The sequence below is a fragment of the Camarhynchus parvulus genome, chromosome 2 (genome assembly GCF_901933205.1).
Source record: "Camarhynchus parvulus chromosome 2, STF_HiC, whole genome shotgun sequence".
In the NCBI taxonomy this organism is placed as follows: Eukaryota; Metazoa; Chordata; class Aves; order Passeriformes; family Thraupidae; genus Camarhynchus; species Camarhynchus parvulus.
In genome coordinates, this window is record NC_044572.1 from 18935120 (window position 1) to 18958595 (window position 23476).

The following is a 23476-nucleotide window of genomic DNA, read 5'->3' on the forward strand; positions in this document are numbered from 1 at the left end:
AAATCTAGAATAAGTTTTGTCCTCAGCCATTTAAATTGTGCAAACATCTTACTCAAGGGCAAAAGCTGTTAACTACTGTTGGCTTATCTAGCAATTGACAAATCTGTAGTAAAGCAGCCAGAGTTACAAAATCAAGCTCTGTGGCTTAGAAGGCTATTGAAACAACATCAGAAACAGCACCAAAAGGAAACCCATTAAAAATGTATGTTATAGGAAACACTTATTACAAAGCATAGTAAGTTTGGAATATTTTTTTCCCTGTTTCTTCTCAAATGAAGTGATTTCTTCTCATAGTAAACTGTTTCAGAAAAAAGATTTATACTGATGCATGCACTGTACTCATACAGTATTCATGGTAATATTCACCTGGGCTTTATCACACTTTGCAGTGTTGATGCCTACAAATGCAGGCATAGATGATAAAACCTGATATCTGACTAAAAAGCTGGTCAGGATTGACTGAAGTTGTTGATGACTCTAGATTTCATAACAATTAGAGAAAGGATTAAGGGATTAATATGTGCTAATCTTGTTATCTATGAGGTCCTGAAGCTGAAAATTTTATATTGAAGCTAAACTGGGACAATGTGTGAGGTTGAACTCACAGTTTGTAATAAACTCTGGGTAATGGCAGCATAACACTTAGTTTTGTCACCTTCATTTTGATGATTAATTACAAATCTGTCAAAGAAAAGAATATATCATGCAGTGTATAACACAAGGCATGGACTTCCAGATCCCTGTGCTGTGCAGTATTTCCCCTGCAGTTACTGTCTGCTGCAAGGATAGCCTTGTTTCGAATCCAAAAACATAAATCATGGAAAAGAAGCAGATTCTGTGGAAATATGAAAACCTAGAATGGAAGTTTGAAATAAGTTCAGAATAAGAAAGACTGCTTTATACTTGATTTCAACTTTTTCTATTATATTTATGCAATTCATATAGTTATTATCCCTAGGAATTATGGTAGAATTCTTAGTATTCCAAAGTCATGAATCAGAACATGAGATGAATACACAGGAAAAACAAAAAATTGCTGATTTTTACTTTCTATTTTTGATATCTGCATAACAAAAATATTCAGTGTAGAGGACTAGAAATTAGTTAAAATATGTTTAAAATTAGTTTAATATGAAATCAAATTGAAATTATTGCCATCTTGCCATCTCTGGATTGCAGTGTCTGGAGTTTTAATAAGGAAGACATTAGCATGTTACTTCAAAAGGGATTTTCTTGCTAAGAAATAAAAGTATTACCTTTAATTTCAACTATGTTGCTGGTATTTCCAGCTGTGGACTATCTATAAACGGCTATCTTGTGTTGCAGAGGTGCTGTCCTTTCTTATAAATTTGATCTCTATTATCCTGTGAGTGACAAATAAACTGTTGTGACCCAACCAAATGCCCAGTGAAAGGGGTGGCACACACAGCATTGCCAGTCCCTTTGTGACAGCCTCCTGCTGGCATCCTGCATCAGACAGGAAGGCGACTTCCCTGGGAGGAGGGCAGGGCCAGGAGGCATTTTAGGAGTCCTGTGAAGAACACAGTCCTCTGGATGCAGTGGTGGCCAACGCTGGCTTCCCCTCGCGTCCCAGTTTTGGGTAGGATGTGTGGGAGGAATGTGGAAGCAGGGCTGCTGATTTGGAATTGGATCACCACTTTCTGCTATATTGTGCTTCTCTGTACGAACACCTGCTTTAAATTCTAAAGGGACATTTAGTCCTTAGCATTTTTAAAGTGTGCCACAGAGTGATGTGCTTGCTTCAGCGAGACTTCACTCACAGCTATTTTGCACAGTCAGAGCAATTTAGAGTAACACTGATGAAAAAAAGAAATCTCTTGGGGGATGGGGGTGCATCCTTTTTTCCTCATTAGATGCATTATTTATTATTGCATATTTGCAATAAATCCTTAAAACTCCTAATCTCATTTTCTATTGATTCAGTTTAAAACTGGTTCCTTTTATAAGTAAATTTCAAAGAAATGTCTTCCCGTTTCTCTCTGGACTTTTATACCATTATGATTTTCTTTTTCTGGTGGTGATGGTAATGTTACCAATGTGTGCTAGTGAAAAATGGATCCTGTATCTCAGCATTTTTGTGTCGTGGCTGACCTGGACACCAGGTGCCCACCAAGCTCATCTATCACTGCCCTTCCCAGTGGGACATGGGAGAGGAAAATCGGGTGGAAAACAACTATTGGGTGAGATAAGACACTGTACTAGTGCAAAAAAAAAGCAAAATCTTAATCTCTACTTCCCATCGGCAGCTCAGCCGCTTGCTGGAAAACGGTTTCAGCACTCATAGCAGTTGCTGCAGAAGGCAAACACTGTAAAAAATGAATGCCCCCCACAAAAACCAATATAACATCATCACAACACACACCAAAAAATGAACTATTTATAAAAAATCCATCCCTTGATCCATCACCACAGTTACAACAAAGATTACCCAAGATTGTTCTACTCTCTAACATTGTTCAGGACTTGTTTTGCCCATTACCTCTTCAAATTACTACTTTTATTTCAAAATCCTCATGGTTTGCACACATTCTCCACCAAAAAGACTGTAGTGGGTTGCTTTTGGTTGCATTCCAGGCACCCACCAAAGCCTCTCTATTGCTTCCCTCCACAACTGCACTGGTGACAGAAAAATTCAATGAAGGGTTCATGAGTTAAGGACTGGGTGAGATCACTCACCGGATACCATCATGGGGAAACCAGGCTAAAATTGGAGATATTAATTGAATTTATTGCCAACAAAATCAGAGCAGGTTAATGAGAAATAAAAGAAAATCTTAGAAACATCTTCTTCTCACCCCTCCCTCCTTCCCAGCATGGTAGGGAGACAGAGAATGGAGGTTATGGTCAGTTCATCACACGTTGTTTCTCCCAGTGCTCAGAGAGAGGAGCCTTTCCCCTGCTCCACCCTTGGGTCCCTCCCACGGCAGACAGCTCTCCATGAACTCCTCCAACATGTTCTCACATTGATATTCAGGTTTGTCTTCAAGTCATCTGGATTCTGGGATTCCTCAGCCAAACTGAGAGGCCCATGCAGAGCACTCTCTGTGGCTCTGCCATCTCTGGGCAGAACTGGGATCTCTCCAGAGTCTCCATTTGGAGCAGGTGACCCTGCCTGCCCAAGCAGCTGGGTACAGCCATGAGCCCTGAGCATCTGTGATCAGCAAAGGGCAAACCCTGCCAGCTCCTACGCTCAACAACAGACTTTGTTGTGCTATTTGTATTTATGATTGCTCTCCATAATTTATAAGACCAGAATAAGATATGCTTTAAGCTTTTAGTCTGGGGATATTATTAAAGCCTTCTTTAAAAAAATGCTTTATAACTTGCTGTAGTAGTGTTTATGTCCAGTACAGTATCTTATCAGGCCTTGATGAATACCCCTCCCTCTCCACATGTTGACTAATGAGAAAGCTTTACTCAACTTTTAAGAGCATGTGTTGCTGATTTGTTAGGACTGGGCAGGATTTAGGCATTGTACCACTGCCTGGGTGCCTGTAATTACATGGTTTTTGAAAAAGCATTAGCAGTGACATTCTGAAAGCCTGCAGCTGCTACCAAAAATGAAACATTTGCATTACTTTCAGTCCAGTACTCTGAAACTAGCACTAACCCTCTCAATCCCACTCCTTGCTGAGCACACATGCTGCTCCTAGTGAAAGGATGTGCTCTTGTGTTCAGGGTGATCTCAGCCCTGGGGTTGAGGCACTGCATTTGTATTAGCTCACAAGAAAGAGATCCTAACAGTCAGGAGAGGAAAGAAAACACAAACATGCACGTTCCCCTGGCTGCAGCACAGCAGTGTAGCTTCCCTTTGGCCATGTTAGGGAGAAGCTGCAGGACTGTTCAGCACTATGGGAGCCACCAGTGTTGCAGTGACGTAGGTGAAAAGGAGTCAGCGGCAGGGGCTAAGGTCTTTCCAGTCTCCCCTTGGAAATTGTGCTTATATTTCACTCTTCAGAAAATGTACAATAGCACACATTTTTTTACATGGAGATTCAGCATGGGCACTATTATGTAAGCATGTGCTGTCTTCCCTCTAACCTAAATTTCACTTACAGAGAAAATACAGAAGGATTGCAGATGCACATGAACAAAAACATTCAAGTGTCTTCAGCCAGGTGGCTATCTAAGCACTACTCCAGGTTTTTGTCAGCCGTCTTAGACTCTTGATTTCATCTTCCTTTCCATTTTTTGGCTATCCTTTGGCTGTTCTCCTTCCATTCTATTTGCTGAGGCAGAGTTACTCAGAACAGACTTTATCCTGCTACAAATTCCTACTCCTTTTTCATCATCCTTACAACTTCCCCTAAGGATTACTGAGATTTAATGAATTTTTGAAATTTACTATCAACTTGACATACAGACTCAAAAATGTGATTCTTGCAGCTTAACCACCCCTTGTAGTCAACTTCAACAGACTGTGAAGGAAGAGTCTCCTTCACAGTTGTAAGAGTTGATGTGACATGGTTTCTGTGCAGTATGTGACAGCTCCTCTAGGCACAGGGCTGATCCAGTCTATGTGGAAGCATTCAGTATTACAGAATCCTTAAAAACAATAATATTTTTTGGCAGATAGATAGATAGATAGACAGATAGATAGATAGATAGATAGATAGATAGATAGATAGATAGATAGATAGATAGATAGATAGATAGATAGGTTTCCTGCTATCAAAAATACTAAGAAAAGGATAGTAATTTTCTTACAGATTTATTCAGGTTTTAAACAATTATTTACAGACAGGTTCTGTGAGGCATTTAAGGCTCATTGTTTTTTCAATCACTTCCAATAAGTACGAGAGACCATGACAGTGGAAGCTGATATATCACACTCTGAGTCAGTCTTTGAGCAGTCAATCCAGCATTCTATTTGGAGCATGTTCCATGGCCATTTTGCACCCCTCAAAAAATATATTAGCTAGGTTGCCAATCAATTGATCAGCTAAGCTGATCAGTTCAAATTCTTGCAATAAAAAGTTGGTTCTGCATCCACTATAATATTTTTTTGTGGAAAAAGTCTTTTCCCAAATTTTGTATCGTTACTTTCTTGGAATAAACATAGTTCAATAAAAGGATAGGATCAGCAGTTTTTTTATGCTTTCCATAATTTGTCTACACTGATCTGTAGTGTTTACTGCATTTTAGAGGGAAGCATTTGCATATTATATAAATTGTCCCAATCTCTGCGGACTGATGAAGCGAGTTCCTTTATCCAGGAGACAAAAGAAAAGAAGAAAAAATTTCCTCCCTCACTTTTACTTGATCTTCACGAATTTTTAAATTTATTAAGGAGAAGAGCTTTATATATCACAGCAAAATCAAACTGTAAGTGAAATCTAATGGCCACACATTTTCCGATAAGCAAATATTTAGTGTACTTAAATTTATGTGTCTTTCCTGGTTTATTCAGGACATCTTATGCAGAAAGCACTTGGGGGGAGGTAAATAAATTCATTCAAGCTCCATTATGGACCTTCAGTGTGGAGTAATAGTATTACTACCATTTCTCCTAATATAGAGAGGATGCTCAATTAATGTTCTCTTCTACCAGCATTTCCTTTGGATAAATGCTTTCTGTTAAAAAGCAATCAAAAATATTAACCATCCTTGCGATGTTAAGTAGTAGTGTTCCAATCTGTCACTAAAATGGCAATATTGGGCAGTAGTAAACCTGCAACTTTCAAAGCTAGATAGTGCATAGAACAAAGTCATGTGGAATCCTAAATTAGGAGTAGTCATTCAGTACCTTCAGTGAACCTTGGAAGATGCTGGAATACTGTAAACATAAATAATTATGGTTATAATGGAAAAAACAACATTTAAAATATTTTTACCCTCTGAATAAAATGCGTTCATCTTTTCCAGGAAGACATGTGTTTTAAAAGTCTCTTTATGCTTACTAAAGCTTCCAGAAATGTAAATATACCTTTAAGATCACCTAAGTAACTTTGCTACTGTCTCCTTACAACTAAAAAAACCCCAACAAAATATAGGAATAAAAAAACCCTCAGCCTGCTAGTCCTCTCTTCAAACAACTGATATCTTCACTGCTTCAGTGACTTGGAAAATTGTGAAGCTATCTAGCTGAACCTCTACACGTCTTGTTTACAGACCAGTTGGGTTTTAGGCTCTTCTAGTATTTAGATTGAATTTCACTTGCCCTTTATATATAGTAGAGCCAAATACTGATGGAATCTCATGTAATTAGGTGAAGTCTTTTAAAGAGAAGACAATATTGCAGAAATTTCATTAAATAAGGGTTATTCACATTCTTCATTCCAGTGTAGACCATTTTTTCTTCAGAAATCCCTTTTCCCAGTATCAGAATTGCTCATCATTAAAGGTAAGTTTTGCAAGGCAGAATCCCTGCTTCAGCCCAGTTTTCCTTTCCTGTGTCCTCAGACTCTTGTCCTGCTGTTGGGGCTCTTTGCTCTCCTCTGGGATGGCCCAGGCCCACCCTGGCTCACTTCCAGCAGAGAGGCAGGTGAAATGCCAAGGAAAATCCCTCCCATGGAAGGCTGACAGAGTTAACATGAGGAGCCACCCAGCCAAAGCACCGGGCTGGAACATAATTCAAAAGATGGACCAGCCCCAGGTTCTAGTCTCAAGGCAGGATCAATGCTATCTGTATTTTTCTTGATACAGTTTGAAAAACAATGTAGGTTGGAAGGGACCCTACTCAGACTCTCACCTGAGGTGTGCTGACTTCAGCACTGGCTAAAAATTTGTAATTCCTGGCAAAGACAGTGACTCCATCATGACAGTTTATGCCAGAGTTTTACTGTCCCAACTTGTATACATTCTTCTTAACAACTAACCTGGATTTAATTAATTAATTAAACCTTAAAAAGTTTATGACCTTTTCTGCCTTGATCCAAGGAATCACTATTGACAGGAGAGGGAAAAAAAAATCTGTTTTCAGTGCTATAAGAACAGCCAGTTCCACACAACATAGCCCAAAGCTGGCCAGGCTCAGACAGCTCTTAATCTGCTGTGCTCATGAGGGCTAGATATCAGTGGAGATTTCATTATAATCAGTTCTCATTATTTTGTAATGAATATGTTTTAGTTTCATACATATTTATATGCTGGAACTTTCTGTTAGTCTCTAATAACATTCTAGATGTATATTTTAGCTCTGTAAATTACCTCTGTAAGATTATTATTATAAGTTTTGGGGTTAAGTTGCCCAAAGTAAATGTCTGGCTTGTATTTCAAGCAGTTTGGTAGGCTAGCAGAAGGTTTTGACTTACATTTGGAACAGTTTGCAGGTTAGTTTGTAGGAATAGCAAAAAAAAGAGAAGAAATTTCACATGACATTTATTACAGGTAATTATGAGGATACACTTGAAAAATGTTGGTGTAATTTTAAAATCTGACAGCTTGTGGGTTTTCCGAGCTATCATTAGTTGAGTGGCTTAATAGTTACAACCACAACTCACATGCACCTGTGTTCTTCCCTTAAAGATTTTGCATATTATTTTCCTTTCCAGGACCATAAAGAACTTTGCAGAGTGCTGTGTTAGAAAAATTATGCCTAGTAAGAGGAACATATTTGAACTGAAAACAAATTAATTATAACAAATTTCCAAATATGGATTCCCTGATTTTTCTTTCCATTCTGCTTGCAGTTGGATTGTGTTTTTATATTTTCTTCTAAAAATAGGGTTGTGATCTCTTACTGAGTAGGACTGCAGAATAATAAGTAATATGCTGGATCCATCATGCCAGTCACCCTCCCACTGCAGAGGCACTCAGAAGTTACAAAAGGGAGCACAAAGACAGGAGCTAAAAATACCTGATGGACTAAATGACTGATTTGGTGTCATGATGATTGTGATGCTAGGGCTGGCCCTGCAGCCTCACCAGTGTAGATACACAGGTGCAATTTTGGTTTTACTTATGAGGAAGGTTTTCTGATAGGATAAAACTTTTGATTTGCAGAGCAATCCTGCCTTATTTAACTGGATTTATGGAGAGTAGATGCACTGTAGCTGCAGCAGTTATCCATCATGATATTTATATATTGACCTCAGTATTTACCCCAATTGGAATACATGCTGAGCAAAGGAAATCTGCCAAATGCCAATCCAGAAAAGTCTACAAAATGTGGCTTTTGCTTAACTTTTGGAGAGCCAGACACAGCAGGTGTTGTGGTCCTAAGTACGTGGACTGAGACAAATTTCTGAAGGATAATTGGTGGGGCATGCATTTTTTACACCAAAAAGTGTAACTGCTGTGCTGTCATTTTCCTCTTCAAGCCATTTGCTAACATCAAATTGGGAAAGTTTACTATTGTCCATGTTTTGTTTAAAAGTGTTCCCATAGTACAATTTCCAGTGTTGGACTATTAAGTTTTCTTCAATCATGAATAATTATTTTTTTACTAAGACCCTCTTTGAAAGCTGACTTGGGTAACATCTATTTGTTAGGATCTTATGGATATACAGTTCTAAAGTTCTTCTAAAGTAAATCAGTACAATAGTATTCAAAATGGTCCAGAAATAACAGAATCATAGAATCTTAGGATGGTTTGGATTGCAACGGGCCATAAAGATCATCAAGTCCCATGGGCAGGGACATGTTCCACTACACCAGGTTGCTCTGAGCCCCACCCAACCTGGCCTTGAACACTTTCAGGGATGGGGCATCCACAGCTTCTCTGGGCAACCTGTTCCAGTGCCTCACCAAGCACCACAGTAAATAATTTCTTACTAGCACCTCATCTAAACCTACCCTGTTTCAGTCTAAAGCCATTCACCTTGTCCCATCACTACATGCCACTGTAAAAAGTCCCTCTCCAGCTGCCCTGCAGGCTCCCTTTAGGCACTAGAAAATGCTCACCAACTCCCCACAGCCTTTTCTTCTCCAGGCTGAACAGCCCCACATCTCTCAGGCTGCCATCACAGGAGAGGTGCTCCAGCTCTTTGATCATCTTCATGATGATCCTCTGGACTTGCTCTATGGGTTCATATCTCTCTTATGCTGGATGCCTCATGGCTGGATACAGCTCTCCAGGTGGGGTCTCACAAGCCCAGAGCAGTGGGGGAGAGTCACCTCCCTCGACTTGCTGCTCACATTCGTTTTGATGCAGCTGTAAATATTGTTGTCTTTCTGGGCTGCAAGCACATGATGCTGGGTCACATCAAGCTTCTTGTCCACCAACACTCCCAAGTTCTCCTCAGGGCTGTTCTCAATCCAGTCTCTACTCAGTCTGTACTTCTGCTTGGGAATGCCCTAACTCAGTTGCAGGATCTTACACCTGGCCTCGTTGAATTTCATGAGGCTGGCACAGGCTCACCTCTCAAGCTTATCAAGGTCTCTCTGGATGTCATACCTTCCCTAGAGTTTGTCAAGGGCACTGCACAGCTCTGTGCCATTGGTACACTCAATCACACTGTCCATGCCACCAGCAAAGATGTCAAACAGTGCTGGTCCCAATGCCAACCCCTGAAGAGCACCAGCTGTCACTGGTCTCCACTGGACATGGAGGCATTGACCACAAATCTTTGACTTAGCACAGAGTTATCTACTGAGTTATATGCTGTCTGTCAAACACATCTCTCCAGTTTAGAGACAAGGATATCATGTAGGACAATGTCAAGTGCTTTGCACAATTCCAGGTGTCAGTAACTCTTCATCATAGAAGGTCACCAGACTGGTCAGGTATAATTTGTTCTTAGTGAAGTCATGTCAGCTGTCACAAACCATCTCCTTATTTTCCATGTGCTTTAACACAACTTCTAGGAAAATCTGTTCCATCATCTTTCCACACACTGGTGAATTTAACTGACCTGTAGTTCCCTGAGTCTTCCTTTTTTTCCTGCTTTTAAAAATGAGGGTAATGCTTCCCCTTTTCCAGTCAGTGGGAACTTGACCAGACTATGATGACTTCTCACATATGATGGATAGTGGCTTAGTCAATTCCTTCACCAGTTGCTTCAGGACCCCTGGATGAATCTCATCAGGTCCCACAGAGATTGGGAGCTGGTGCGTCCTCAAGTTCCTTAGACAGTCTCAAGCTTGGTCTATAATGGGTCTACGATCCCTGCCTTTCCCCTCTGTGACACAGGTGGTGTAGCTGCAGCACTTGCTAGTGAAGACTGAGACAAAAATGTTGTTGAATACCTCAGTCTTCCCCATGTCCTCTGTTACCAAGACTCCCATTTCCTTTCAGAGAGGGCCCACATCTTCCCTAGTTTTCCTTTTATCACCAGTGTACCTACAGGAGACTTTCTTGTTGGCCTTGATGACCTTGGGCAGGTTTAATTCTATCAGGGCTTTAGCTTTCCTAACCTGATCTCTGGCTGTTTGCCAATCTATCTGTACTCCTCCTGGGCTACCTGCCCCTGCTTTCACCCTCCTCTTTTTTGTGTTTGAGTTTGTCCAGGAGCTCCTGACATTTTTTCTGAACTTCCTTTTTGTCAGGATGCATTGCTCCTGAGCTTGGAGGAGGTGATCATTGAATATCAATGAACTTTCTTGGGATCCTCGTCTCTCCAGGTCTGCATATCCCATGGTACTTTATCAAGCAGATTCCTGAGGAGGCCAAAGTCAGCTCTCCTGAAGTCCCAAGTAGTGAGGGGGCTGTGACTCCTCCCTGCTGCCCCAAGGATCTCGATCACCTCATGGCCACTGCAGCCCAGTCTGCCCCTGAGCTTCACCTTCTGCACCAGCCCCTCTGGCCTCTCTTTCATCAGACTTAACTGTGATGAAGAGAAAGATAAGACCTATTCAAAACTCCATCTCAGTAGCTTCCTGTCCACTTGCATCAGCTGGTGTGTGAAAGGAGCTCATGGCATTTAAAGGTGGTGTATGGTGCACGTAACCAACTACACAGTTTTCTGTTCATGCTGAAACCCCTCCTTAGTGAAAATCAAATAGTCTATTGTATTTAAACTCTAATCTAGCACACACAGATGTTAGTAAAATGTTTCAGTTGATTTCAACATGCATTGAATCAAACCCCAGCAGCCCTGGGACACCAGGCGCTCTAGGCACACTGATTAATTTGGGAAGCTCTCTCAGACTGGGCTGGTAACGTCAGGGCTGTGGTGCTAATCCTTCATAAGAGAGCTCTCTGCTCTGAGGCAGGAGATAGGACATGCTGCCTCATACAACCACTGCTGCAGGAGCAGGGAGCTCTGGCTGCCTGACAGTCACACCAGCAGAGGCTCTGAAAACCTGATCTCAAAATAAGATCTCGAGTTTTTCCTCCTTCCCTTGATGGACCAAGTATGTCACTCTTATGATAATGGCAAATGTACTCTGCAACCAAGCCAGCCTGGTTTGGGTTGACTATTTGGTCTGCAGTTTACAGCAGGGAAGAGGTGAATACAGAAGAATCCACCACAGGACTTTTATAAAGGTGAATCAAATGAATGAAATATTCTGTACAGTGTAACTTCACAGTAAATCCCCCTGGATCATGTTCCAAAACTGTATCTTTCACATGGCAACTCACTTGCTGCTTGCCACTATGTAACTTTAGAACCATTTAACTACGCTGTTTTCCTTTTTTTATGCTTCAGTAGTCAAAAGAAAATTAACTGGTGTCTCTGCAGTGTACCAATATTTGTGCTCTGCTTAATGCTCCATATAATAATTGCATTTCCTAAGATAACATTTAAGATAATTCATAGAAAGCTGTCAGGGAAAAATGAGAACTTCACACTGAAAATACTCAATTACATGTTAGAATATTTAATTTATGTCAAGTGCTGCTCTCCATTTACCTTTTGAGTCTGAAGTTAATGTGCTAGCTGCAGTTCTAAAGGTAGAAGGAAAAGAAGTTAAGTAGTCCCTTTTCAAAGTTCCTCTTTGTTTTGTGCGTGCCTTTGTATCATATCTAAAAAAGCTCTCCTCCAAAATGTAACATTATTGAGAGCCTTCCTTAAGATTAGACTACTCAGATGAATTTTTGGCTGAACAATTAGTTTTGTTCCTTGTCTTTTAACTTTTTATTCACAAGCAACTGCAAACATATGATGAAAAGAAAGGCACATGCATCTTTTTTGTGACAGGGACACTGGGTCTGCTATTTCCTGTGCTGAGTCATGCAAAGAGGAAAGAAATAAAAATAAGAGGTTCTGACTAAAAAGATGGAATAGATTTAATAAAATATGCACAACAATTTCTAGTCATAGCAAAACTGTATCAATTAAAAGACTTAAGATATTTGAAAAACTTCCATGGATTATTAATTTTCTACTGTAGTTTTACTTAATTTAAAATAAACAACAGAAATAAATTGTTTATTTCCCTATTTAAGGCTTATATAACCCCATATGATAGCTCTGTGTTTAGGAAGATGGTTGATATAAGAACTTGTTCTGTGCCCGGTAAAGAAGCCTATGAAAGTACAATCCAAAAGATGTTGGAGAGAGGAGGCTTTGCTTCCAAGTTATTTTTCATGGCTTTTCAATGAAAGCAGCAGTGCACCAAGCCACAAATGGTGCCCTTCAGATCACAGAGAGCCACAGAGTGGTGAGGGTGAAGGCTGGGTCTCTGTCTTGGCTGTTTTTCCCAATCTTTCTATCATTTGAAAACCTGTTTAAAAAATTCAGGTATAAGGAAGAACTCAGTCACATCCTTAAAATGTCTGAGCTGACCTCAAAATGAGATGGGCTTTCCTAAAGGTACTATTGTTGTGCTTTTAGCAGTTTATGTCCAGGTACGTTCAGAAAAGTGAATTTTCCTCCATTTTTTCTCTTACATATTCTGCAAGCCCAGCAGCAGGAATGGTGCTGCAGAAACCAAGTTATTGCTGGGAGAAGAATATCACCACTCATTGTCTTTCTGACCTAAAACTGTAGTGTGTCTGATCTGTATTTTTTTTTCATTTGTTTATTTATAGATTATAGCTTTAAAAGATTGTAATACATTATTTAATAGCCTTAGGATTATAGTCGCTGTGTTCAAAACAGAAAACATTAAAAATTAACACAAATTGGAAAAATGCTTACATTGAGCTAAGAGGAGATTTTACTTCCTACTTTCTGGAAAGGGATTTTGCCAGTATTTCCAGGGATTCCCCTGGAATCCATTGTTCTTTTCAGCAATGCAGCCATGCTGCATCATGCATCCTGCTCCTCTTTGCTGATGGTTTCCTGATACTCCCAGGACTCTTTGGCTGGCTGCAGCCTGGGCCACCCAGCTGTGCCTGGCACAGGGGTCACAGAATGGGACAGCAGCCGTGGCACAGGGCTGCAAATGAGTGTGAAACAGGGCGAGCTGCAGGGCAGCGAGTTTGGGAGCTAAATGTGTCAGGCTCCCTCTTGATGTGTGAGATTTGTCAGGCCTGCACTGGGAAGGCAGAATTTCAAAACCTTTCTAGAAGGGCTGGAAACTCAGATTCCTCTGAAGCCCAGAGTGAAGCTTGTTAATGATTATGTATCTTTATTACAAGAGGCTATTTCTCCTGGCAGTGGCTGGAGCGTGTTCCCTGTGACCCTTCCAGGCCATCCACAGAGTGAGTGCATTTAGTTATTCTGAGCTGGTCACGTAACCTTCTAAAACATTAACTTAAAGAATTCAGTCCAATCACAGCCCAACCCTTCCTGTATTTCACTATGCTGTTCAGCTTCAAATGAAGGAAACCTTATTTTAAAAAGCTTTACAGCCCAAGTTCTATCTACGTGAACTGTTTATTTAGGCAGGAAGCTACTCAACTACTATTTTTGGAAATAATGGGAAAGTGGTTGCATAGACAAGAGTATGAATAATGGCATTGTTTTCTTTTATTCAAAGCTACCAGAACCCTCTCATTAGGTTTTAAAATTGTTTAGGACCCTAACTCTATCTCTAAATTCCTATTTTGTTCTCAGGCTAAACATAGAGGAATGAACAATATCCACAGTTAATAACTTTTTCGTTCTGTTTAATCTTCATAAGCAAAACCAAGTAGCTTTAGTAATAGTAACAGCTACTAAAACAGAATGAATAATTAACATTCTGTCCTTCCTTAGCCTTAGTTTGGCATAGAGACTTTTGCCTGTTTTGGATTTGTTGTCTGTAGTGATAAAGTTTTTGAAAATCTCTTTAAATTGAGATAAAGCAACTAGTTTTAATTCTTGGCACAGAATGTAAAGCTGACAGAAGACAAACTTCTTCAGCTTTTCCAAGAGCTCTGATGATAGCTTTTCATTCCTGTATAAATGACTTGATGACAAATAGTTAATTTATCAAGCAAAAGATGTAGACCTTAAATCTCCCCTAATTCTTATTTTTTATTAATTTGTTTTTATTCTTGCCAAACATGGTAGCATTATGTTTTTCTGACTAGGAAGGGACATAACAACAGAGCTGATAAAAAAAAATCCTAACACATTCAATGCAATATACATAAACCAAAGATATTCATTTATGTGTCTAGAAAATCCTCTGAGCTGTAACTGGGTTGAAAAATACAGTGACTGTAACAAAGAGGAGGGGATTATAAAAATAAAAAAAGTTCTAATAATGTATATATATTTTAAGCTCTGTCACTGAATGTGGAAATTTTTATTTGGAGGCTTCCAGATTTCAGACTGCTCTCTATGCAAGCACTGTTTTGGGTCTGTAGGTGGAATTATGGACTGAATGGCTGACCTGAGGCACTGGGACCAGCCCTGGCAGCGAGGAGCACTCTGGGACATGCAAGTTTAATGTGAAGGGTGTGCAGCACCCCAGCCTCTGGGGTTAGAATACATTACTGAACCCTAAGTCAGGCTGACTGTTTCCACATTCCCAAGTCACTGAAGACACAACCCACAAGGTATTGGATGTATGGTTACAGCTTTCTCTGTGTGTTCACATGTCTCCCTCTCTGGGTATGCCTGCCAGAGCAGCTGGCACTCAAGCATGCGCTGCCAAATTCTCAAAACACCTTGCGGATTGCTATCCACAGAACCCCACCTGCTTTGTGCACCTGAATTACAGGGACTATATGCTTCATTAATGCCAGATGCTTTTTAAAAACACATACATATGACCAAAGGTAACAAGACTTGCGTCTGAATGAAGTCCTCAATTTACTTTTTGCCCATAAATCAGCTATTCTAAGGTCAAACAAAACCAAATGAGATAAGCAACAACTTTCTGCTCAGCATAATTCAAATAATTGGCCCATTTTTTCTAAGCTTTTTTCATAACATGAAGTAAAATTATAATTCAGGAATCATGAAATATCCAGCTGATAAGGCAAAATCTTGCCCCCATCCATAAAATAATAGAAATTTCCACTGCAACATTAACTGAGAGAATAAGAACCCCTTCTTCCAGGCAATTCTGTAGTCCATCCAGAGGGTGGTTGAGCACTGAAAGGGTTCCCAGGGAATTGGTCACACCACCAAACCTATTTGAGTTGAAGTGTTTGGCCAATGCTCTCAGGCACATGGTGGGATCCTTGGGGTGTCCTGTACAGGGCCAGGAGTTGAATTTGATCATCTTGATCTTCCACACATTCTATGATGCTATAAATCACAATGACTTGTCATCACCACGTTTTTATGTATTTGTTAAGCATATAGCTGCTGTGGGATGCAGTATTCAGTTTGCATGATTTTTGAGTGAAGAAAGGAGATCCTGAGAACAGAAAACACTGTTGCTGATTGAAAAACCACTTTTGTTCCAGTATTTCATTGCCCTATTAGATTAATCTGAGCAGCTAAGGATTGAGTAATTCTGAAAATGCACATTGAGATTCCACTGCAGAGTGAATTTTGGATCATATTGCACAAAATAATAAAGTCTAACCATTATTGGGTTTGTTTTGGTTTTGGTAGGAAGTTTTTCTATAGCTGAAATTGAAAACAAGCTTCCACCAATCCTTGCATGGGAAAGCATAAATTACCCTTTCACAGCAGAGAATTTAAAAGCACGTTTCTCTAACAGCACCCTGGGCAGCTCTAAACAAGGTCACATTAAAGTTACATTGTTTCTATTTGAAATGTAACCACACCGTTTCTTCTTCTAAGTGGCTAATCCTGAACTCAACCGTAAGGGACAAAAATTTGACTGCCAATTCCTGTGCCAACCAGCATTTTGGTTTAATGTTTTCCCTTCCAACATAATTCAGCGCAGCCACAGAATTTCACAAAACCTCTCCCAGTATTATTTATCCGTACTGCAGTACTGCTTAGGGACTTCATCTGCAATTCTCCATGCAGCGAGATCTGTGAGATCATCCTTCCACTTAAATGTGACACAATGCCTATTATCTGCTAAAATTAGTACCCAAATGTTACAACGGCTTGTTACAACAATAAGATAGTATTTTTAGTACATTATATTCATTTGCCAGTTATGCCACCTTTTATACCTGTTTAAAGAACAGACCAACAGTGTGAAATATCAGTGAAATACCCCAAACAGTATTTTTAAAACAGTCCATCGGGGTCTATGTACATATTGGCAAATTTATTCCAGAAAAATAACTGAATAATGACACTGTATGGGGGGTGTAAAATGTTAATGTAAACAGTTTTTTCTTTTTTTTCTCGACAATGTAAATTCAAAAATATGTTTCTCAATGAAAAGAAAGTCACATTCTTTGCCATGGAAAGAAGTACATCACTATGTTTACATGAACTCCTATTTTGTCCAATAGGGTTTTATACAACCATAACTTCATGAGCAGACTCAGTTTGTAGACGCTTGGGTGAAAAGACCATGTCTTCATGTGGTCATCAAAGTAGCAAACACTTTCTCTGAGCTTTTATGTATGGTTTATGAAATGAATGGAGACGTGCAAGACAGAAGGCTTTGTTTTCATGCTTTAAGCTCACTTGATTGCTCCAACAAATCTAAACTCCAGCTGTGGGAGATGGATTATAAGGAATCTATTTTGTGGGAAAGAAAGTTCCAAGAAACCTTTTAGAAGAACTAGAGATAAACCTGACATACCTACAAGCCTCTATGGGTTGTCTCTTTCAATATGTTGCCAAATCACCTCCAATAACACAGGGTAACTTTCTAGTTTAACATGTTTTTGAAACCTTCCTGTCTCAGGTAAAATTCAGTGTCAACATGTGAAAATTCCTCTCACTATAATGATTTAGGTGTTTTTCTACAGCACACATTGGTATGTTTATGAACCAAACAAACTAATTGGAACACTGAAAACCTTCCTCTCAAACAAACAAACAGAAAATGCAATTGATGAGGGCATTATGCCATAGAAATAGGAACTTTTGTAATCACCATTTTACCTAGTCATAATATTTCTAATTCTGTAACACAGCTGCCCTAGAAGGTCTAGCTGCCCTAGAAGGCACTTGGCCACTGTAGGCATGCTGAAACAGCATCTATTTGCAAGTGCTGGTAATTTGTACTGCTCAGCTAAACACACACTTTTCTAGGATAGATAACAGCCCTGAAATGCACCAGATGAGAGAAGTATAATGGCCTGAAATCTTGGGATGCCACTTACAATTTGGCAACACATACCAGCTGGGAATCAGCGCTGGAATCTATCTAGAGGTCCACCACATACCACACGCTCCATGCTGGCAGCAGCAGCTCTTTAGAGTGCAAGGTCTTTGTCCCTCTGTGCTTCACAGCCTTTGGTTTACACCCTTAGTCAGTGACATAGCAGGGTTATTGTATTTTGCTTTGCTGGACTTTACCATTGCACCATTACCTACCCAGAAAAAGGAAAGTCTATTGATGAGTAACATTTCCTGCTTTCTCACTATCATGGATGAAGCAGATTTTTCTCTTTTACTTTGTATGGAGCAAAAGAACCCATTTTTCACTCCAGTAGCAGCAGAAAAAAGTTGTGATGATGAGGAAAGAGACCCGTAGTGTGGAAATAAAGACTGTGATTCAGACACTAATTTCTCCCCTTTCTGAAGAAAACTAATAAAAATTAATAAAAGGATCCTGAAACAATGAAAAATACTGGAATGTTTTCATACTGCTGAAACACTCAATTCAGATCCAACTGCAGGTATTCTATTGATGTTACAATTCCATTTTTAGTGTCGATACTTTGGTTAATTGAATTTTTTCCTTCAAGAGTAAGATGAGGGATTTCATTGTAACATTGAGAGTGAGAGTAATATCCAAATTATTTTTGTCTGCATGAGAAGGCTCTAACTGGGATGTTAATAATCTGGAACTTCCAGGAATGAAGCCTCTAGCTCAAAGATTTGTTATGTGCTGATGCCTCTTGTAAACTGTATGCCTCGCGTTATTTCCAGTGGGCTGCAGTGTCTTTTCACATACAGTTGGTAGAATCTAAGATAGGAAAGAATTAAGTCATCTAAGAAAGATTTTTTTACGTATAGGTAACATTCATTGCCTTCTATTTGAGATTAATTTAAATCAGTCTCCATCCCAGTCCCCAGCACAGACTTGCTGCTCCTCCATACTGTGTGGGCTTTGCAGAATGGAGATTGCTTTCCTGTGTGTTGGGCCTAATTCAACTCAGATGGGATTTTAGACAGATCCCCAAACAACAGTTCCCACAGAAAGCACTGAGTAACCATGTATTCAGGTTTCCTTTATCAGCATACTCAGACGCCTAGCATTCAGAGTTCCTGAATAAAAGCCATTGTTCACAGCCAGTCAGACTGCCCAAGAGAGAGTGTAAGGTAATCTGTACAGCACAGAGGTAGCAAAGGATGAGAATCACCGCACTGCCACTGCAGGGTGTTTGTGCACCTACTTCTGTCTGGGAAATCTTAGACTGAGGCCAACTTGGCCTCGTGGTATTTGTGAAAAATCATCATGCTATTGTCAATGAGGAACAGTGAGAAGACAGATCTTAAATTCCATACCAAAGGTAATTTGGTTAACAACAACAAGAAGAAAAAGATCTGCTTCAGGATTTTTGAGAACTGCAGGTTGGTAGCACTGGCTGTGAAAAGGACCAGCATGTAGATCACAGGAACAGAACCGGGGCTGGTCAGCACGTTGTCTATTTGCTACTGCAGGACATAGCCACAGGAGGCAACAAACATTTACAGGACTACCTGCAAATGTACTTTCCTGTTGCTTGCAGCACAGCCAGCATCTCAACATTGAGTTTCACCGGGTGCCAGATGTTTCAGGCTAGATGAGGCAGAGGCAGCTTTACAACTTCCATCATGTAATATTTAAAGCCTGATTAGGTGTTTCTCATTTAATCACATATATTATTAATTTCAACGAAATTACTGTTTCTCCCTGTGCCTTTAAACAGCCAGTGAATAAAAGTTGGGTTGCTAAGGCAGAATTATAGCCAACTATTCCAGTCTAGCTGACTGCATTCTGATTACTTAATAACACCCAAGTATGTGCAGAATTCGTCCTTGCTGTGAGCCACACAGAGTGCTGCACTACTGAAAAAAAAACTCAGAAAAGGCTGCGCTGCATTGGTTTAAGTGCTTTCCGCAGCGTGGTTTATATACCAGGTAGTTGAAGAACTCCTCAGTGAAGAAAACCCGCATGAGTTCTATCTGTACCACTCCACAGCGCTGCAGAGCAAGTCAGGAATGACTGTCCAAAGCCTGCTCCGAGGAGCGTCATTTGCCATTCTGGCTGCGATTCGGTTGCCCCGCGGGACCGCTGGTGAGAACCGGCGAGACCCAGCCCGAGCCGGGCTGCAACGCCGCGCCCGAAAACTCATCGGGCCGCAGGGCTGGGGGAGCGCACGGCGGTTCCGCATCCGCGGGAGGCTGCGGGGCTGCGGCTGCGGCGGGCGGGAGGCCGCGGCCGGCAGGTGCCCACGGGCTCACGGCCAGGCCTCGCTCGGGCCTCACCTCGGGGAGCTCCCGATCTCCCCGCGGCCCCGGCAGCGCCGTCGCTGCCCCGCGCTCTCGCTCTCCATCTCATCTCGCTCTCCATCTATCTCCATCTCCATCTCCACGCTCGCGTCCATCTCCCTCTCCCTCCCTCCCTCCCTCTCTCTCGCAGGGGCCGGCCCCGCCCCGGCGAGTCCCGTGCAGGTGCGCCCCGAGGCGCAGCAGGTCCCCCCCGCAGCCCTCTCGCCCCGCTCGGGGCGGCTGCGGCGCGGGGCTCGCCCTCCCCTTCTGCCCTCCCCTCGCTGCGGGCCGCGCCGGTGGGCTTGGCTTGGCTTGCGGCTGCAGCGCGGGGCTCGGCGTGACTCACGGAGCCCGCGGCGCGGCGAGCCGAGCGCGCAGGCACACGGGGGAGGCGGCGGGGGCGGGCGGCGAGCGGCGGGGGCGGCAGCGCCGGCTCCCCGCCCGCCCACTCGCACATGCTGCCGAGCCGCAGTCAGCTGGAGCGCCGCTTCCTCCACAGCCGCCGCCGATGACCTCCTCGCTCGCCCGCAGCCGCTGAGGACCCCCGGCGTCCCCGCCAGGGCAGGGGATGACAGATCGGCCTCCCGCAGCCCCGTCCAGCGCAGCCCGCCGCACCGCAACCTCGGCCGCCGCCGCCCGCCGGAGCCGCCGCCCCAGAGGAGCCGCAAAATGAACCCCCAGTGCGCCCGCTGTGGCAAAGTGGTCTATCCCACCGAGAAAGTCAACTGCCTGGACAAGGTGCGGGGGCGCGGGGGAGGGCTGGGACGGCGCCTGCCGGGCGTGCCCGTCCCGCTCCCCGCGGCTCCGGCGGGGCGGGCAGGGCAGGGCCGAGCCGGCGGGGCATCGGGGCGAGCCGGCAGGTGGCAAATGCAGCGTTTCCAGGGCCGCCGCTGCGCCGGCCCCCGCGCTGTCACCGCCGGCGGGGGCAGCCGCCGTGTCACCGCCGCCGCGGGGCGAGCGGGGCCCGCAGCGGCCGGGGCGCCCTGCGGTGCCCGCCCGGGAATGACGGTGCCCGGCTCCCCGCGGCCCCCCCGGCTCCCCGAGGGATGAAGTTGTAGGCGGCCCTTTCCCGGCTGTAGTTGCCGGTGCCTCCCCGAGCCGGGGCGGTTTCGGGTGGCCCTGGCGCCAGGGCCGGCTCGGCGCGGGCAGCGGGCGGCGGCAGCCCCGTCCCGCGGGGGTGGCCCCGGTGGCACCGGTTTCAGCCCAGCGCGGTCGGTCCGTAAATAACAACAGTGAGGCTGCGATAGATGCGCCAAATTATCGTCCCCGGAAAGGCAAGGCGAGGCAGCAGAAGCCACAGGAGGAAAATGCCGTATGATGTGCTAAATTTAGTGTCTGTGCGACGTACCTAAAAGCCAGCCGTCACATTAGTTAGTGATTGCATTCGCCTAGTATTGCATTCTCAGCAAGTGGCGTTTATTTATTTATTTTTTTAAAAGAGGAAAACGTCAAACTCCTGGTTCAGTTATCTTTAAAATTATCCTGGCAAGGTCAGCGTGCAGGGGTCTTGGCATTCACCTTAGCAGAGAATTTACATTTTTGACAATGTTTCAGAAGTACCTTTGGTTTCATGTGAAAGTAATTATTTTGATTTAGTTGAGAGACCTATAATGCATGGCCAAAATATTGACAAGTAATTGTGTTTATATGTTTACAATACCCTAACACTGCTTTGAAAATATCAGTACCATAAGTAATTCTACTTTACATTTATTTACAGTACTGGCATAAAGGATGTTTCCACTGTGAAGTTTGCAAAATGGCTCTGAACATGAATAACTACAAAGGATATGAAAAGAAACCTTATTGCAATGCGTAAGTATTGTAAATGTCAAGTCTTGCAGAAATGCACATGAAAAGAAAACCTGGCTGTGGATATTGTCAAATAGGTATTGTCGTGCTGTAAAAACTTAATCTAGAGAGAGCAGTGCAGTCTAGAGCCGTTCAGTATCTGTTCAGATGGGGTATTCTGCTTGCATTGGTGTGATAGAAGATGGAACTATTTGATTATGATATGTTTAGGCAGTGTTTTCATATCAGATCTGAGGATACAGGGGTTTTTTTCCTCCCAGAAAGTGTTGGATCTAGTACTGACTCCTGCTACATTCATTATTGGCAATGCTGGATTACAGTTGTCCATTATGCAGCTCTCTATTCAGGGTTATGGACCTGATCAGCATTTTGTAATAAGGAAACAAAGTGCTTCTCGGTTGTGTAGTTTACCAGAGACAATACCCTGTTAGAAATCATGACAGCCTGTTTTTAAAACTGTTAGTTTTTCCACATATCTCATATTTCTAAGCTAGTAATTTACAAAATTCTTGCTTCTACTGCTTCATGCTATTTTGCTATTCTCTTAGATTTTGATTAAGAACATGGATTAATTTTGGTTTGATTATACTATAGTTACTCATGTTGCATTCAGGTTTTAGATTTTATTGTCGTGTGGATTTTGAAGTTGCTTTGATATTTGGTTTGCAAATACTGCAGAAAATATTTGATACACCGAGAGAAGAAGTTGCTTATTGTTATTTGTACCATGCTTCTAAAATTGGCTAACTTCATTTCAGTATGTCTTAATCTTTAGAAACCATTATAATATGCTGTTTTAGAAGGATTACTCTTAAGAGTTTGAACTCAAATGTGATCTTATATGTAATTTGTATGTTGTTGTTATTTTCACCTTTATGTACTTAAAACATGTTTTAAGAGACAGAGTTTTGAAGCTATGGACATGTTTTATTTTTCTTTAGAAATATTCTCCTATACTTAACTTACAATATTTGTCTGATGTTGAGGTAGACAGTCTATGGCTGTCCATGACAGAAAAGTTTAACAGCATACAGTCATTTCTTTCAGGCTAAAATTGAATCCAGTCAGTGTCTAAAATACAAATTATGCTATAAATCTGCTGTGCTGCCAAAACTTGAAACACCTGTTTCAGTGTGCACAGTTGTACTTGGACTGCTTTGGGAGCATATGGAGTTACATATGTAACTTCCTAGCTTTCCTCCAGTGCTCCACACAGTGTAGAGGGTGACATTAGACCTGTGCTAACAGAGTGTGCTCTGCTGCCAGTGCCACGGGCTGGGAGAGCCGTGCAGGAAGGGAGTCACGCTCCAGCAGGTGGGATGCTGCAAGCTGAGACTAACCCAGAGTATTGGCCCTGGATGGGACCCTGTATGTGGTACTGTTTGAGTTCAAGTACAGGCTTACATCCTTTACAGTAATTATAGCTCTGATAGGTGCCTTTTACCTACATTTTGGTGGTTGAATTTCAGTGATGATACTTTGGTTGCTCGATCTTTCTCATCTGATCAGATACTTACTTGTACTTAGTAAGACTGTTTGTTTATAAAATCTCCTCCATGCTGATACATGGGCGTTTCCAAGCTGTGCACATTTAACTTGTGTTGCAGGAGAGTTTTTCATATATGCAGTTATGGCTTGTGTGTGTCCCTTTGTTGATGGATGAGGGGGAGTAAGGATGATGGATGGATCTGTTATGTACCATTCAGGTGCTATTCTTCCTGGCAGTTGCTTTAATGAGCTTTGTGAGAGTGAGCCTTGAAAAAATAATCTCTGCCTTTGAAATGTCTCTCAAACCTAATGTATGAAATAGCAAGTAGCAATGTAAAACCATTTAAAGAATGGGGATTTTTTCCATTAAAAGAGAGAAAATATAACGTGTATATCAACAATGTGCATTTTGGTCTTAACTTTTAGTA

At 42.1% G+C, this 23476-nt stretch overlaps 1 protein-coding gene across 2 annotated transcripts in view; it reads left to right on the top strand.

Annotated features, from left to right (window-relative positions):
- Positions 1–19432: 19432 nt before the first annotated feature.
- NEBL (nebulette) overlaps positions 19433–23476 on the top strand; it is a 245187-nt gene continuing 241143 nt past the window's right edge. For both annotated transcript variants that reach the window (XM_030971605.1, XM_030971606.1), the window contains exons 1-3: positions 19433–19554; positions 20248–20486; positions 21469–21563. In XM_030971605.1, the coding sequence (XP_030827465.1) occupies positions 19479–19554; positions 20248–20486; positions 21469–21563 (410 nt within the window). In that variant the 5' untranslated portion in view covers positions 19433–19478. The remainder of the gene's footprint in view (positions 19555–20247; positions 20487–21468; positions 21564–23476) is intronic.